The 16,647-nt window shown below is 42.3% G+C and overlaps 1 protein-coding gene across 1 annotated transcript in view; it reads left to right on the top strand.

Moving 5' to 3' along the window:
• Positions 1 to 16,075, top strand: part of NAIP (NLR family apoptosis inhibitory protein) — a gene marked incomplete at both ends in the record, with an annotated part of 37,446 nt that extends 21,371 nt beyond the window's left edge. Inside the window, 8 exons of the mRNA XM_084232945.1 lie at positions 142 to 223; positions 1,515 to 1,572; positions 1,682 to 3,775; positions 6,431 to 6,595; positions 9,037 to 9,189; positions 10,764 to 10,850; positions 14,795 to 14,959; positions 15,711 to 16,075. Of these exons, the coding sequence (XP_084089071.1) occupies positions 142 to 223; positions 1,515 to 1,572; positions 1,682 to 3,775; positions 6,431 to 6,595; positions 9,037 to 9,189; positions 10,764 to 10,850; positions 14,795 to 14,959; positions 15,711 to 16,075 (3,169 nt within the window). The remainder of the gene's footprint in view (positions 1 to 141; positions 224 to 1,514; positions 1,573 to 1,681; positions 3,776 to 6,430; positions 6,596 to 9,036; positions 9,190 to 10,763; positions 10,851 to 14,794; positions 14,960 to 15,710) is intronic.
• Between the last annotated feature and the right edge of the window lie 572 nt (positions 16,076 to 16,647).

Raw genomic sequence — 16,647 nt, 5'->3', positions numbered from 1 at the left:
TGTCTTGTTTGATAGTCACAAGACAGTGAATATCACTAGAAGTAGTACCTCTGTACTAAATGTTTGCCATTAAAACTCTTTTTAAAAACCAAATACAAATGCTTAATTGAATACAATTATTCTTGTATCTTTTGTGTTTAGTTGTCTGTTTCTCCAAAATATGAAGTCCTCTCCAGAAGTGATTCCAGACCTTCAGAGTGATGGGGAACTTTCTGAAGTAATGGTAATGAAAAACAACACTTTGGGTCCTCCCCTGGTGGCGCAGGCGGTTGAGCGCAGCACTGTGACACTGTCTGCAGCGCAGTGGCAGGCCTCTCCTGTCTCGCTCACTGCTCCCCTCAGCAGTGTATTTCATCAGTCTGCCTGTTCTTTTCCCTGCTCTGTCTCTGGTGAATACTGTCATCCTCCTGCGCAACTGGCCTGTACCCGGTTCTTGTATGCATGAATAAATAAATCATAAAAAAAAAGAAAAGAAAAGAAAAGATGGCCAATATATTAAAAAAAAAAAAAAGCAGCACTTAAATTTAGCATTATATGATCATGTGATTGAAAGCTGTTTTTGAACAGGATTTACACATCATAAATGAGTAATCAGACAAGTAGGTCTACAAATACCTATTAAGTACCTGTCATGTGTTAGGTTCAGATAGGAATGCTATAATAAGCAAGAGAGAATACCTAGTTTCCCGAAGCATAGAGTAAATCCCTGTTACTGTGGGGCCCAGGCTCTTCGAGACTTAGAGTTGATTAGCATCCAGGTTACCTGGATTCCTCTGTGATCCACATTTGTAGGACATTTGGAGCCTTTCTCAGGCCTGTGAAGGTGTATTTCTTTTACAGAGAAAACATCCAAATCAGCCTCTTAAAACTGAGAAATCCTGTGTATTTCTATGGGATACATGCCACTCTCAGTTTAACACTTACCCACGCTACCGTAGGCTGTATATTAAGTATATTGTTTGCCATCCCATAAAGAGAAAACAAAGTACCCTGCCATTCACTTGATTCATTTTTTATATTGTGAACCGAAACATGAAATTGAAGAACAAAAGTTTAGAGATATAGAAATAACTTTTTTTTAAAGATTTATTTATTTATCTATACAAGAGCTGAGGTGCAGGCCAGAGGTGTGGGAGGTGAGAGGATTCACCAGAGACAGAGTGGGGAGCAGAACAGGCAGATTAACTGAAGTACACTGCTGCGGGGAGCAGCGGGCAAGACAGGAAATTGTCTGCTGCACCATGTGGTTTGCTCCCTGGCTGGCCGGGGATTGAACTCATGCTGCAGAAGCTGCGGACAGCTTCATAGGCTGCGTCTTAACCCCTTGTGCCAACAGGGAGGCCCTGAAATAACTTATTTTTTAAGGAAGCAACATGACCTTTTCATATCCCAGTATATAAAATTAAAAGTGTCATTAATAACATGGCTCAGAAGCTGTACCTAATGATATTTGCGCCATGATGCCACAGCTTCTTATACAAATTTTGATTTAATAGAGGATTTTATTTTTAAAGGATATCACAAGTGAAAGCTGTCTTGAAGATTCAGCAGCTGATAGTTCTATAGTACCAGGTAAGGATCTTGATGACACACAAGGGATTATATAGGTGTGCACATGTACCTATATGTAGGGCATTTTACAAAATAGTATTGGTAACTATGCCTCCTTTCTTCTCTCCAGAGACAGTCCAGGTTGAAACCCAGTGGTTAGAGGAGGCAAAGCGTCTGAGTGAGCGCCTGAGAAAAGCGTACACCAGGGCCAGTTTCTACCACACTTCTTTGCTTAATGGCTTTTCTTCTCTCTCCACTAATGAGTTGCTGGGTTGTGATCTGTCCCTTGCTTCAAGACACATCGCCAGTCCTGTGCAAGGACCTGTGGTGCTACCTGAGGTCTTTGCCAGCTTGAACACTGTCATGTGTGTGGAGGGTGAAGCAGGCAGTGGAAAGACGGTCCTTCTGAAGAAAATAGCTCTTCTATGGGCAACAGGATGCTGTCCCTTGTTAAATAGGTTCCAGCTGGTCTTCTATCTCTCCCTTAGCTCTACCAGACGGGAGCAGGGGCTGGCTGACATCATTTGTGACCAGCTCCTAGGGATGGATGGATCTGTTGCTGAAATATGCCTGAGGAACATAATTCAGCAGTTAAAGAATCAGGTGTTATTCCTTCTGGATGAGTACAAAGAAATGTGCTCAATCCCACAAGTCATAGAAAAACTGATTCAAAAAAACCACTTTTCAAAAACCTGCTTATTAATTGCCATCCATACAAACAGGGGAAGGGACATCTGCCGATACCTAGATACCATTCTAGAGATCAAAGTGTTTCCCTTTTATAATACAGTCTCTATATTACGGAAGCTCTTTCCTCATAATATAACCCATCTGCGAAAGTTTATGATTCACTTTAGGATGAAAGTAAGTGTGATGGACTATTTCAGAACCCCACTCTTGGTGGCAGTACTCTGTACTGTGTTTGAGTATTCTTCTCACGAGACCTTTAATGAGCTGGTGTTCAAGTCCTACATGGAATGCCTTTCCTTCAAGCACAAAAGGACAATTGACTTCAAAGAAAATGTGTCCTCCTGTGGTGAGCTGGCCTTGAAAGGGTTTATGGCAGCTTGTTTTGCATTTAATGAGGAGGACCTTAATGAAGCAGGAATTGATGAAGATCAAGCCATGTACCTGATGAGCAAATTCACAGCCCAAAGGCTGAGACCTGTCTATCAGTTTTTAAATCGTGCATTTCAAGAATTTCTTGCTGGGATGCGGCTGGTTGAACTCCTTGATTCTGATAGGCAAGAAGATCAAGATTTGGGACTTTATTATTTGAAACAAATCAACTCATCCATAATGATTAAAAGTTATGATAACAAATTTTTGGATTATGTCTCCTGCTTCTCTTCAACAAAGGCAGCACCAAAAATTGTATCTCATTTGCTTCTTATGTTGGATAATACAGAGTCATTGGAGAATATATCTGAAAATGATGAATACCTGAGGCAGCATCAGGAAATTTCAGACATGATGTCTGTTACTAGGCTATTGTTTCAATTATGCCCACAAAGTTACTTTTCACTTGCTTCAGAACATATACTGGCTGTTGCCATAAAAATTGCTTATCAAAGCAACACTGTTGCTGCATGTTCTCCATTTATTTTGCAATTCCTTCAAGGGAAAACCCTCACTTTGAATCAACTTAAGTTACAGTATTTTTATGACCACCCAGAAAGCCTATTATTGTTGAAGAGTATCAAGGTCTCCATAATAGGAAATAGAAGGGCATACATACCAGATCTTTCAATCCTGGAAACAAGTATGGACAAATCACAGGCACCAACTACAGATGAAGACTATGCTTCTTCCTTTGAAGCTTTGAATAAATTGATGCAGAATATGGCTGAAGAGAAAGACATGGTTGAACTTCTGGATATGCATTGCAGTGCACCACTAGACATCTACAATGGCTATTGGAAACTTTCTCCAAAGCAGTACAAGATTCCCCTTCTAGAAGTTCATGTGACTGGCACTAATGCTGTGGACCAGGAGATGCTGGAGCGTTTAATGGAAGTTTTCTCAGCCTCACAGCACATTGAACTCTATTTAAAGGAAAGCACGGGCATTATTGAAAGCATTCGCCCAGCTCTTGGACAGTTTAAGGACTCTTTCACCAAGTGCTCCTTATACAAATATGAGCTGAGTACAGTAGATCAGGAATTGCTTCTCACCCTGCATTCTCTGGAATCTCTGGAAATTTCAGAGACAACCCTGATACAAGGTATATCTGGATATATTTTAGAGGACTACTCTTGTATAATTTAATTTCCCCAGAGTTCTAGGTGGATGAAAACATCTTAAGAGATGAGATCATCATAAATGTTTGTTAGTAGACTAATATAATATAAAGTCATTTGTCAGTAGTATGAATTAGTGAAAGACCTCTAGGTGGTTTTCAGACACTGAGATAAAATTTTAACTGTAAACACTTTTAATAAAGACACAAATTACAGATTTAGTAAAAGGTGACACTTGAGCACCACTCTCACCCTACCTGCTTAATGGAAGAAATAGAACTGCCATTTATGTCTTCTTACACTTGTGTAAGCAGTGCTTTTTCATTAGATTTATTCTTGGATGCTTAGTGTCTCTGGATACTTTCATAAATGGTACATGGTTTTTCATTTATTGTTGTGTTCTTTTATTGAGGTGACTTGGTATGCTCCACTGTGTTTTAGGAGCATATAACACACCTTAGATATTTGACCACACAACACCCATCACAGTGCACCAATAATCCTTCACACGGTCCACTGGTGCTCCTTTCCCTCTGATAACCTCAGTTCTGAAGTCCAATTTCTAGCATTTATTTTGTCTGTTACTTAGCTTTGTTTTATTTTCTGTTTGTTGTTAATGTGATTTCCAGTAGTTTATTGTAAGTCTAGTTTTGCTTGTATGTGTCTTGCTTGAGGATCACTTAACATTTTTTTAATTTGTGGGTTGATGTTTATCAAATTTAGAGGAAATTAGCTCATTTTATCAAATGTTTTTATTATGGTAAAACATTCATACAACTTACCATTTTAACCATTTAAAGTGTATAATTCAGTGGCATTAAGTATATTCACAATATTGTACATCCATCACCATTCATTCATTCATTTACAGAACCTTTTCATCATCCCCAACTCTGTTCCTGTTAGACAGTACTCCCCTCTCTAGCTGCTAACATTTGTTCTAATATCTGTTGCCATGAATTTACCTAGTTATCCAATATGTTAGTCATTTTGTGTCTGGCTTTCATTTCATTTGGCTTGTTTCATTAGGTTCATCTATATTGGAACATGTGTCAGGACTTCATGCCTTTTATAGCTGAATAATATTCCATTGTATGCATGTAGCATTTTATCCATTCACCTGCTGTTGGACACTTGCGTTGTTTCAGCCTTCTGGTCACTGTCAGGTTGCTATGAACATGCAGGCACAAACATCTCTTTGGGACCCTGTTTTCTTGTTGGGGGAAAGAATAAATAACCAAAAGTGGAATTGCAGGTTTGTATCAAGAGCAATTCCAGCCTTTTTAAAAAGATTTATTTGTATGTATTTATGCATATAAGAACTGAGGTGTAGGTCAGAGGTGGTGGTGGGGGGGGTGAGAAGATTCACCAGAGAAAGAGTGGTTTGAAGAACAGGCAGTCTACTGAGAAACACTAATGAGGGGAGCAGTGAGCCAGACAGGAGAGTTCTGCCTGTCTGACATGAGATTGAACTCATGTCACAGTGGCTGGTGATATCTTGATAGCACTGAGACTTTACCCCTTTTGCCACAGGGAGACCCACAATTCTAATTTTTGAGGAACCGCCAAACTTTCCACATTGTCTGTACCATTTTACATTCTTACCAGCAATACACAAGGACTCCAATTCCGCATATCCTCATCAACAGTTGTTTTTTAATCATTTAATCCCATAGTCATCCTAGTAGTTTGAAGTCATTTTGATTTGCATTTCCCTCATGACTAATGATGTTGAGTATCTTTTTATGTTTATTGGCTTTTGTCTTTTTGAAGACATGTCTATTAAGTCCTTTGTGCAATTTTTAATTGTTTTTTGTTGTTAAATAGCAAGTGCTAAAGCGTTCTTTGTATATTCTGGACACTAAATCCTTAATGGACACATGGTTTAAAAATATTTTCTTCTGGGGCCTCCCAGGTGGCGCAGCTGTTGAGCACTGGGTGGCAAAGCTGACTGCGGCCTCTGTGGCACCGGTTCGATCCCCGGCTGCTTCCCGGCCACCGGAGGAGGGTCCCACATGGCGCGCAGACCTCTCCTGCCGCCCGCTGCTCCCCTCAGCAGTGTACTTCGGTCCTTCTGCCTGCTCTGCTCCCCACTCTGGCTCTGGTGAATTCTCTCACCCTCCCGTGCTTCTGACTGTACCCAGTGCTTGTATAAACAAAACAAACAAACAAACAAATAAATAACATGCCTCTAAAAAAAATTTTTTTTCTTCTGTATCATAGATTGTCTTAATTTTCTGAATATACCCTTTAATGCGCCTGAGTTTTATATTTTCACCTAAGTCTGATTTATCTGTATTTTTTCTCTTTTGCAGTTGCATTGGTAGCATATCTAAGAATTCATTTTCAAATCCAGTCATGAAGTTTAATCCCTGTTTCTGTCAAGAGTTGTATGGTTTTTAGCTGTTATATTTAGGTTGTTGATCCATTTTAAGTTAGGGAAGTAGTGGGTCCACATTTATTCTTTTGCATGTTGAAATCCAGTTGTCTCAGCACTACTCATTGAGGAGATATTTTTGTTAATCCAGAGAGTAACAAGAGGTCTTCCTGTATAGTAACCAGTTAATATGGCAAAAAGCAGTATCAAGTTTTTCATTTGGAACTCTTTAGATTAATGGATACTGTGTATTGCTTTCTAGATCAACTCTTTTCTAATTTGGACAAGTTTCTGTGCCTGAAAGAATTGTCTGTGAACCTGGATAAAAAAGATAATGTTTTTACAGCTATTCCTGAAGAACTGAATTTCCAACATATGAATAAATTATTGATCCACATTTCAGCTGAGTATGGGCTTTCCAAGCTAGGTAAGGATGACATTTTGACTTTGTATCATTTGGAAAAGCTTTGTGGATCTGAGTAAGGTGTAGCCTGCATCCATGGTAAACTGTGGGAATGGCACTCTTTCTCATTAAGCAAGAAAAAATATGTATAATTTTTTTAAAGATTTATTTATTTATGTATTTATGTATTTATTTAACTTATTTATACAAGCACTGGGTACAGTCAGAAGCGCAGGAGGGTGAGAGAATTCACCAGAGCCAGAGCTGGGAGCAGAGCAGGCAGAAGGACCGAAGTACACTGCTGAGGGGAGCAGCGGGCGGCAGGAGAGGTCTGCGCGCCATGTGGGACCCTCCTCCAGTGGCCGGGGAGCAGCCGGGAATCAAACCGGCACTGCAGAGGCTGCGGGCTCAACCGCTGCGCCACCGGGGAGGCCCTGTATAATTTTTTTTTTAAGATTTATTTATTGGGGGCCTCCCCGGTGGCGCAGCGGTTGAGCGCTGGGTTGCGAAGCTGCCCGCAGCCTCTGCAGTGCCGGTTCGATCCCCGGCTGCTCCCCGACCACCGGAGGAGGGTCCCACATGGCGCGCAGACCTCTCCTGCCGCCCGCTGCTCCCCTCAGCAGTGTACTTCGGTCCTTCTGCCTCTGCTCCCTGCTCTGGCTCTGGTGAATTCTCTCACCCTCCCGCGCTTTTGACTGTACCCAGTGCTTGTATGTATGTATGTATAAATCAATCAATAAATCAATCTTAAAAAAAAAAAAGATTTATTTATTGGGGCCTCCCTGATGGCGCAAGGGGTTAAATGTTAGCACTGTGAGGCAATTTGCAGCTACTGCAGCACAAGTTCGATCCCTGGCCAGGGAGCAATCCACATGGCACAGCAGACCTCTCCTGACTCGCCCGCTGCTCCCCTCAGCAGTGTACTTTGGTCAGTCTGCCCGTTCTGCTCCCCACTCTGTCTCTGGTGAATCCTCTCACCTCCCCACACACTTTTGGCCTGTACCCCAGCTCTTGTATGCATAAATAAATCTTTTAAAAAAAAAAGAGCTTGGGGTATAGGCCAGAGGTGCGGGGAGTGAGAGGATTTACCAGAAATACACTGCTGAGGGGAGCAATGGGTAAAACAAGAGAGGTCTGCTGCACTATGTGGGTTAGCTCCCTGGTGGGGGATCGAACTCATGCTGCAGTGGCTCACTATAGCTTGATAGTACTGACTTAACCCCTTGTGCCACCAGGGAGGCCCAAGAAATAATGTATAATTTTTTGAGCCCATACTATATGCTTAGGAATTGTTCTAAGCATTTCTCATTTAACCTTCACACTATGAGGCAAGGTACTATTATTCTCCTTTTAGAGGGGAAAAATTGAGGATTATATAGAGAGGTAATAAATAATTTGCACATGGTTACCCAGCTAAGGAAGTGGTAGATCTGGAATTTGGAGAAGTAAGCTTTGAACCACAAGTATACTGCCTCTTCAAAATAGTTTATAGAGGGCCTCCCCGGTGACGCAGCAGTTGAGTGCTGGGTCACGAAGCTGCCCGCAGCCTCTGCAGCGCTGGTTCAATCCCCGGCTGCTCCCCAGCCACTGGAGGAGGGTCCCACGTGGTGCGCAGACCTCTCCTGCCGCCCGCTGCTCCCCTCAGCAGTGTACTTCGGTCCTTCTGCCTGCTCTGCTCCCCGCTCTGGCTCTGGTGAATTCTCTCACACTCCTGCGCTTCTGACTGTACCCAGTGCTTGTATAAATATAAATAAATAAATAAATAAATAAATAAATAAATAATATTTTGTAGAGTTCTTTTATCTTGTATTTTTTTTTTTTTAAACGGCATACATTGCAACTTAGAAATGTACCAGATCAGGGGAAAGAAATTTGTGGGTTGTTATCCATCAGAAGTATTTGTTGATTTCTCACTAGCCTGCCCTCATGGTTGACAAGACCCATCTTTCTCAGTATATCATTTAGTTAAATGACTTAAGTGTCATCAGTCCCCTAGTTTAGTAGCTACTGAACACTGGAGGCCGAGGAAATGTAAATCTCTATGGATTTGATAAGGCAGAGTTCTGTGCAAAAAATTTATTGAAGTTGGATATGATACCTTTTTTACATTTGTCTGCAATTTGGGCATCAATTTTAGTTTTTGCTTCGGAGTTGTTACTGACTTTACGTTTCTTTGTATAGTATTCATTCGTGTAAATGTCATGTGCAAACATAGGATGTTAAAGTTGAAGTGATCTACTACATCAATGCCCTTATTTTTATAGAAAACTGATCCCCAGGCAGGGTTCTGTTCATGTCCAAGTTCACAAGAGCTCACTAGTTAGTTGCAGAACCTGAACTGAACTCTGGATCATTATTTTGGTGCTTTATTTTAATACAGTATTGTTGAGGCAGAATGATAAATTATATGGCTAATTCTGATAGAAATTTAGTCTCAAATTTCTGACATATTTGGTATTTTACAGTCAAATTAATTCAGAATTCTCCAAATCTTCACGTGTTACACCTGCAATGTAAAATCTTCTCGGATCTTGAGTCTCTCATGACTGCACTTGCCTCCTGCAAGAAACTCCAAGAAATTAAGTTTTTGGGGCCATATTTTAAACCTGCTCCTTTTGGTAAGAGCTGTAATTGTAGTGTTTTGTTTTAATGTGTTTCTGTGGACACGCATTCATTTTAATCACTTTTAAAAAACAAATTTTTAAAATGCAATTGATGTTGGGCCTCCCCGGTGGCGCAACGGTTGAGCGCTGGGTTGCGAAGCTGCCCGCGGCCTCTGCGGCGCCGGTTCGATCCCCGGCCGCTCCCCGGCCACCGGAGGAGGGTCCCACATGGCGTGCAGACCTCTCCTGCCGCCCGCTGCTCCCCTCAGCAGTGTACTTCGGTCCTTCTGCCTGCTCTGCTCCCCGCTCTGGCTCTGGTGAATTCTCTCACCCTCCCGCACTTCTGACTGTACCCAGTGCATGTATAAACAAAAACAAACAAACAAACCAGCAAACAAATAAATAAAGCATGCCTCTATAAAAAAAAAAAAAAATTAAAAAAAAAATGGGTGAGCCTTAAAAAAAAAAATGCAATTGATGTTAAAGAACAAAACTGTGGTAATCAGCATCTGACCATAAAGGAGGTATATTTGCTTCCAAAATTAAAATTTCATAGTCAGATTTCCTGAAAAAAAGTTTATTTATGGGCCTCCCGGGCGGTGCAAGGTGTCAAGCACCGTACTAGGAAGCAATTCACAGCCTCTGCAGCACGAGTTCGATCCCCGGCTGGCCAGGGAGAAACCCACATGGTGAGGCAGACCTCTCCTGTCTCACCCGCTGCTCCCCTCAGCATTGTATTTCAGTCAGTCTGCCTATTCCATTCCCCACTCTGTCTCTGGTGGATCTTCTCACCCCCTACATCTCTGGCCTGTACCCCAGCTCTTGTATGTATAAATAAATCTTTTTAAAAAAGTTTATTTAGTCGGGGCCTTCCTGGTGGTGCAAGGGGTTGAGTCACAGTACTCTGAAGCTATCCACAGCCACTGCAGCACGAATTCGATCCCTGGCCAGGGAGCTAACCCACATGGCAGAGCAGACCTCTCCTGTCTCGCCTGCTGCTCCCCTCAGCAGTGTATTTCAGTCAGTCTGCCTGTTCTGTTTCCCACTCTGTCTCTGGTGAATCCTCTCATCCCCCCACACTCACACCTCTGGCCTGTACCCCAGTTCTTGTATGCATAAATAAACAAATCTTTAAAAAAAAAGTTTATTTAGGGCCTCCCCGGTGGCGCAGCGGTTGAGCGCTGGGTTGCGAAGCTGCCCGTGGCCTCTGCGGCGCCGGTTTGATCCCCAGCTGCTCCCCGGCCACCAGAGGAGGGTCCCACATGGCGCGCAGACCTCTCCTGCCGCCCGCTGCTCCCCTCAGCAGTGTACTTCGCTCCTTCTGCCTGCTCTGCTCCCTACTCTGGCTCTGGTGAATTCTCTCACCCTCCTGCGCTTCTGACTGTACCCAGTGCTTGTATAAACAAACAAATAAATTAATAAATAAATAAATCATGCCTCTATTAAAAAAAAAGTTTATTTAGTCAAACTAGTTACTTCAATCTGAGTTATTAATTTCTATTACTTTAGAAATAAATACTCTTTGAACACATTACTTTTTGGTAACAGATGTGGCTGACATAACAAATTTTAATTTTTTTCTTTTATAGTCATTTCTTTGCCAAATTTCACTTCTCTGAAGATACTAAACCTTAGAAGCCAAGTAATAACTGATGAGGAAGCATCAGAAAAATTTGGTATGTTTACAAAATAGTGCCTTTTACTTACTCTCTATTCTTTCCCCTTAATCCTCCAATCCTTTTCTTGTATTAGCCATTGTGTGTGTGTGTGTGTGTGTGTGAGTAGGACACAAAAGAAATCATTCTATAACCCCCACTCCAAGTTCTTCTGACTGGAGAGGTAATTGAAACAGCATCACATAGGTTAGCGAGAAAAACAATCAACTTAATATGTTCAGAGTGAATTTAAATGGTTGAAAATGCTACAGAATCGAGCACACCAGCAATATTTATCATGCATTTTGTGATCTAGAGCATAAAGGACACAGTGGGGAAAGATTCACATGACAGAAAAGAAGGGAGTGAACTCATCCTTACTCTGAGAATAAAGATGAATTCTTAGATTAAGAAAACATGTGCTAGGTAAAACTACAACTGGATGAGAGTGCAACTTCTAAGTCATAGAAGGGAGATTGGTGATTGCTTTTTTGATTAGGAAAAGGGTAGAAGTTTAGAGCATACCGATTTCTTCTTTAGGTGAAGGACTTGGGAAAGAACAGACGCTTCTCTTTGTCTGGAGGCCCTCACATGAAAGGCTTTGGTGGGCCTTGATTGACCTCTAGTTCCCATGCGAAGGTGACAAGAGTCCTACTCTAATCCTATTGAGAAAATACTACCTCATCCTTTTGAGGTGATTATCTCACACTACAACAAATCACATGTTTTAGCAGCCCTTTTTAGTTAGGAGGAAGATCAAATGACTTGATCTTACTTGATTTCATTCAAAGCAGTGTTCTCAGTGTGACTGACTTATTAGAATATATATTTTATCAGTATAGCACTACGTAATTCCATTGTCAGGTAACTATTCTAAACATGTTATATAACTGTTGTTTGAAAGGTTTATGGAATATAGATAAACCTATCTTTTAAGATTAAGAAAACTCAGTACAGGGCCTCCCCGGTGGCGCAGCGGTTGAGCGCTGGGTTGCGAAGCTGCCCGCGGCCTCTGCTGCGCCGGTTCGATCCCCGGCCGCTCCCCGGCCACCGGAGGAGGGCCCTGCATGGTGCGCAGACCTCTCCTGCGGCCCGCTGCTCCCCTCAGCAGTGTACTTCGGTCCTTCTGCCTGCTCTGCCTCCCGCTCTGGCTCTGGTAAATCCTCTCACCCTCCCGCGCTTCTGACTGTACCCAGTGCTTGTATAAATAAACAAATAAATCTTTAAAAATAAAAAATAAAAAAAAAAAGAAAACTCAGTACATGAAAACTCAGATTTAACAAAATGAGAACTATAGAAAGAGCTTAAGTACATTTTCAGTTTTTTTTTTTTTTTTTTTTTTTAAGATTTATTTATACAAGCACTGGGTATAGTCAGAAGCGCGGGAGGGTGAGAGAATTCACCAGAGCCAGAGCGGGGAGCAGAGCAGGCAGAAGGACCGAAGTACACTGCTGAGGGGAGCAGCGGGCGGCAGGAGAGGTCTCGTGCCATGTGGGACCCTCGCCTGGCGGCAGGGGATGGAATTGCCGCTGCAGAGGCTGCGGGCAGCTTCGCAATCCAGTGCTCAACTGCTGCGCCACCAGGTGAGACCCTCATTTTCAGGTTTTTAAAATGACCACAAAGGTAATCTTTGCTCATGGAAAAAATCCTAAAAGGTTTAAAAAAAAACTAAGGCATACTAAAGTTTTTGAGTTTTAGGCACGACTGGATTCAAATTGTGCAACATTCAATCTAGCAAACAGAAAGAAGCCTTGAGGAGCTGTAAAAAATTAAAGGCTTACAGGCAGAGGGAGCAGGAATAAGGAACTTTAGACAAAAAGCAGTTTGGTTATATTAAGATTACTTTCCTTTATGCAATGTTGGGGGTCTGTCAGGCAGATTACCTAACTACTGGTCAGGTGATTCCTGATTGACTAGTTAAGTACCAATTCTGGGAGAACTGAAACTCTAATTTAATGTTTCAGTTTGGTGACATGGAGTTTAGCATAAAAGAGTCCATCTTGGGCATGTTGTCTTGTCTTTAGCACAGGGGAGGATAAAGAGAGTTGGATGAGTAATGAAGTTTCTCCATTTTAGCATGCTTAAGTCACTTGGGTTTCGTCTTCCTGTCTCTTTTCTGTGAAGGTTAACCATGTAAGTGGGGCGAAGCAAGAAGGTTAAAGTGGTGGGTATATGCACACAGGTTTATTAAACAAATTGGCAGGTATTAGTTATAGTTTCCGCATTGTTGGAGAGGAATTTATATTGAATGGGGAAGCCAGAAAGATCTTTGAAGTGTTAGATTGGAATTGGAAATACTGATGTGGAACCATGGCTTTTAATTTTTTTTTAATTTTCTTTTTTTTTTTAATTTTATAGAGGCATGTTTTATTTATTTATTTGTTTGTTTGTTTGTTTTTTTGTTCATACATGCACTGGGTACAGTCAGAAGCACGGGAGGGTGAGAGAATTCACCAGAGCCAGAGCGGGGAGCAGAGCAGGCAGAAGGACCGAAGTACACTGCTGAGGGGAGCAGCGGGGCAGCAGGAGAGGTCTGCGCGCCATGTGGGACCCTCCTCTGGTGGCCGGGGAGCAGCCAGGGATCGAACCTGCGCCGCTGAGGCCGCAGGCGGCTTCGCAACCCAGCGCTCAACCGCTGTGCCACCGGGGAGGCCCGAACCATGGCTTTTAACTTGTATAATTAAATCTACATACATATGTGGATATGCATGTTCCAATATGTTTCTATGTACCCACACATATACATAGTTCTCAACTCAGTCAAGCAAGAGACTACAAAGCACCCTAGTACTAAGGGGCATACTGGCTGCCCAGAGCTTCTAAATACATGACTCCCTGAAAGGAACCTAATTCCATGGAGAAATGACTGATAGAACTGGGTTGTGGGGTGGGGGACTCCCCGGTGGTGCAGCCCGTTGAGCGCAGTGCTGTGAAGCTGTCCGCAGCCTCTGCAGTATGGGTTCAGTTCCGGCCAGTGGGGGAAAATCCCACTTGGCGTGGCAGACCTCTCCTATCACGTGTGCTGTTCCCCTCAGCAGTGTTTCAGTCAGCTGCCTGTTCTGCTCCCTGCTCTGTCTCTGGTGAATCCTCTCACCATCCTGCACCTCTGGCCTTACCCCAGCTCTTGTATAAAAATAAATAAATCTTTAAAAAAAAAAAACTGGGATGGGGAAAACAAAAGATAAGCCCGGGTCATTGTTTTATCCCAGAGAGTATTCTAAACATTTTCAGTTTTGAGGCCTCAGAAGTAGAGAACTTTCTAGCGATCTAGAGATTGATCCATAATGTACCATGCTAGGGCCTCCCCGATGGCGCAGTGGTTGAGCGCTGGGTTGCGAAGCTGCCTGCAGCCTCTGCGGCGCCGGTTCAATCCCCGGCGGCCGGGTGAGGGTCCCACATGGCGCGCAGACCTCTCCTGCCATCCCCACTGCTCCCCTCAGCAGTGTATTTCATCACTCTGCCTGTTCTGTTCCCCGCTCTGGCTCTGGTGAATCCTCTCACCCTCTGCACTTCTGACTGTACCCAGTGCTTGTATAAATAAATAAATAAATCTTTAAAAAAAAAAAAAACAAAAAACGTAATGTACCATGCTAAGAAGGGATCAAAGTGTGAAGAAAGCTAGGAGAGCAGTGACTGAGGATTTAGTACTGGAGGCAGGGGTAGATCACTGAAGAGAGGCAGGAGGTTTGATGACAAGCAACAAGGGTGAAGGCACTGAAGACCAAGTTTGTATCCTTGAAGTCAGTAGACATTTTCATTTTAAAAAAGGAAATGGAGATATAACATGCATTCTGGGCTTCAGCACAGGAGAGATTGTTGGGGAATAGTGTCTAAAAGTAGCAGACAATCGAGGTGTAGACTGAGCCTTCTCTTGCTTTTGAGGAGGAACAGCCTCTATGCTACATAGGGTCTCCTGGACTGTACATGACTTTGAGGCAAGATTACATTGTTGTTTCTTCTGATAGCCTATGCTTTAGGCTCTCTTAGTAACCTGGAAGAATTGATCCTTCCTGAGGGAGATGGGATTCATCACGTTGGCAAGTTGATTATCCAGCAGTGCCAGCATCTTCAGTGTCTCCGGGTTCTCTCATGTTGCCAGAATTTGGACGATGACAGTGTGTTGGAAATTGGTAAGCTACCCTCAGATAAATTGTTTCAGTGGTATTAGTCAAGCTCTTCACAGCATGTCAAGAAAAACATGCGCCCCTCTAAAAATAATTAGTGTTTGGTTATGGCTGGCTGCTGTAGGTGTAGGTACTATAAGCAAACGGGATGGTGGGTGAGCTGCTGCAGTCCATGGAGGGGAGAAGGGGACAGCTGCACAGATCCTAAAAGTAGGGCAGGGGGTGCTGTTGTCTAGTGTCCCTTCTCTGTCGCCCTCAGGCTGTGGTCCCAGTCCACATGCACCACAGGTCCTCCACTCCACACTGTCTCTACTATCCCCCTTGCTCCCCACACCCCATGCATCAGTTGTTCTGGCAGACTTACCCCAGACTGCCACCTCTGTGTGTCTCCCTCTTCACCTGCCTGCTATCACGCAGATGTGTGGCTCTCTCCAGTATCCTTCTAACATAGTCTGTCTTTGTTGCATTCGTGCAGAGTGCTTCCAGGTCACCCCAGTGTTGTAGGATTTGGACAGTGGTGTCTTGTTCTACATTCTTTACGGATCTGAATATTTTGTTTTTGAGGGACAGTTAAGTAGGAATGACTTATTTGTCATCTTGGTGATGTCACTCTGGAAATCCGGGAGGTATTTAGAAAATACTGGAGCAATTTCCATTTTTGGTGATTGCAGGGAAGGAGATTGGTTCAGAGAACCTAGTCTACCATTACTGAGATAGTCCTTATGATTTTGTTTCCATAAATCTTTTGTTTTTATAGCCAAGGTAGCAATCATTGGAGGTTTCCAGAACCTTGAGATCTTAAATCTTTCAGTAAATCACAAAATCACAGAAGAAGGATATAAAAATTTCTTTCAAACACTGGACAACCTGCCAAAATTGCAGCAGCTGTGTATAACCAGGCATTTCACAGATTGTATCAAAACTCAAGCCACAACGCTCAAGTTTTTGAGTCAATGTGTATCACGACTGCCAAGCCTCACCCATCTTCATATGGAAGGTTGGCTCCTGGATGCAGAAGACATTGCACTGCTTAATGCCATGAAAAACAAACATCCTCAATCTAAACGCTTAAATATACATTATAAATTGTCAATGCCATTCAATCCAATCATTCAGAAGTAGAATATTTAAGTAGCAAAAAACTGCTGATTCAAGAAAATTTTTGTCAACAATTCTGAAAACCCAATTATTCAACACAGCATTAATACTGCATATAAAAGAGCTTTTTAAAAATGTGTAGTAAAATAAATTTCCCAACACCCTGGTTATCAAGTGATGAGGTTTAAGAAACAGATTATTACAGCACGTCCGAAATCTCTGAATGTTCTTCCCCATCTAAAGTTAAGCCCCTCAATCAGTTTTATACAAATAAATGTCTATTTCTAGAGTAAGGCATCAGGTTGAGGTTAACTATGGTGACATAAAATAGAAGTGCCAAAGGGAGGAATTAGGAAGAGGTGCACTGACCAGTGTTAAAAATCAACATATGGAAAAAAAATATTCAAGTTATATATGAAATGGTTAATTTAAGGATTGCATCTGTCTCACATACAGGTCACATGAGTTTATAGGAACAGAGTTCCAATGGATCTGTTGTAGGCCAAAAAATAGTTCTTAATTCTTGTAGCACGTATGTATTATTTATTTAATATCTACTGCCAATGTTTAGAAATTAAAGGAAAATGCTGTTATTT

The sequence above is a fragment of the Talpa europaea genome (genome assembly GCF_964194135.1).
Source record: "Talpa europaea genome assembly, chromosome: 5".
Classification (NCBI taxonomy): Eukaryota; Metazoa; Chordata; class Mammalia; order Eulipotyphla; family Talpidae; genus Talpa; species Talpa europaea.
The sequence above is the reverse complement of the archived record's forward strand: the minus strand, read 5'-3'. Positions and strand labels throughout refer to the sequence as shown.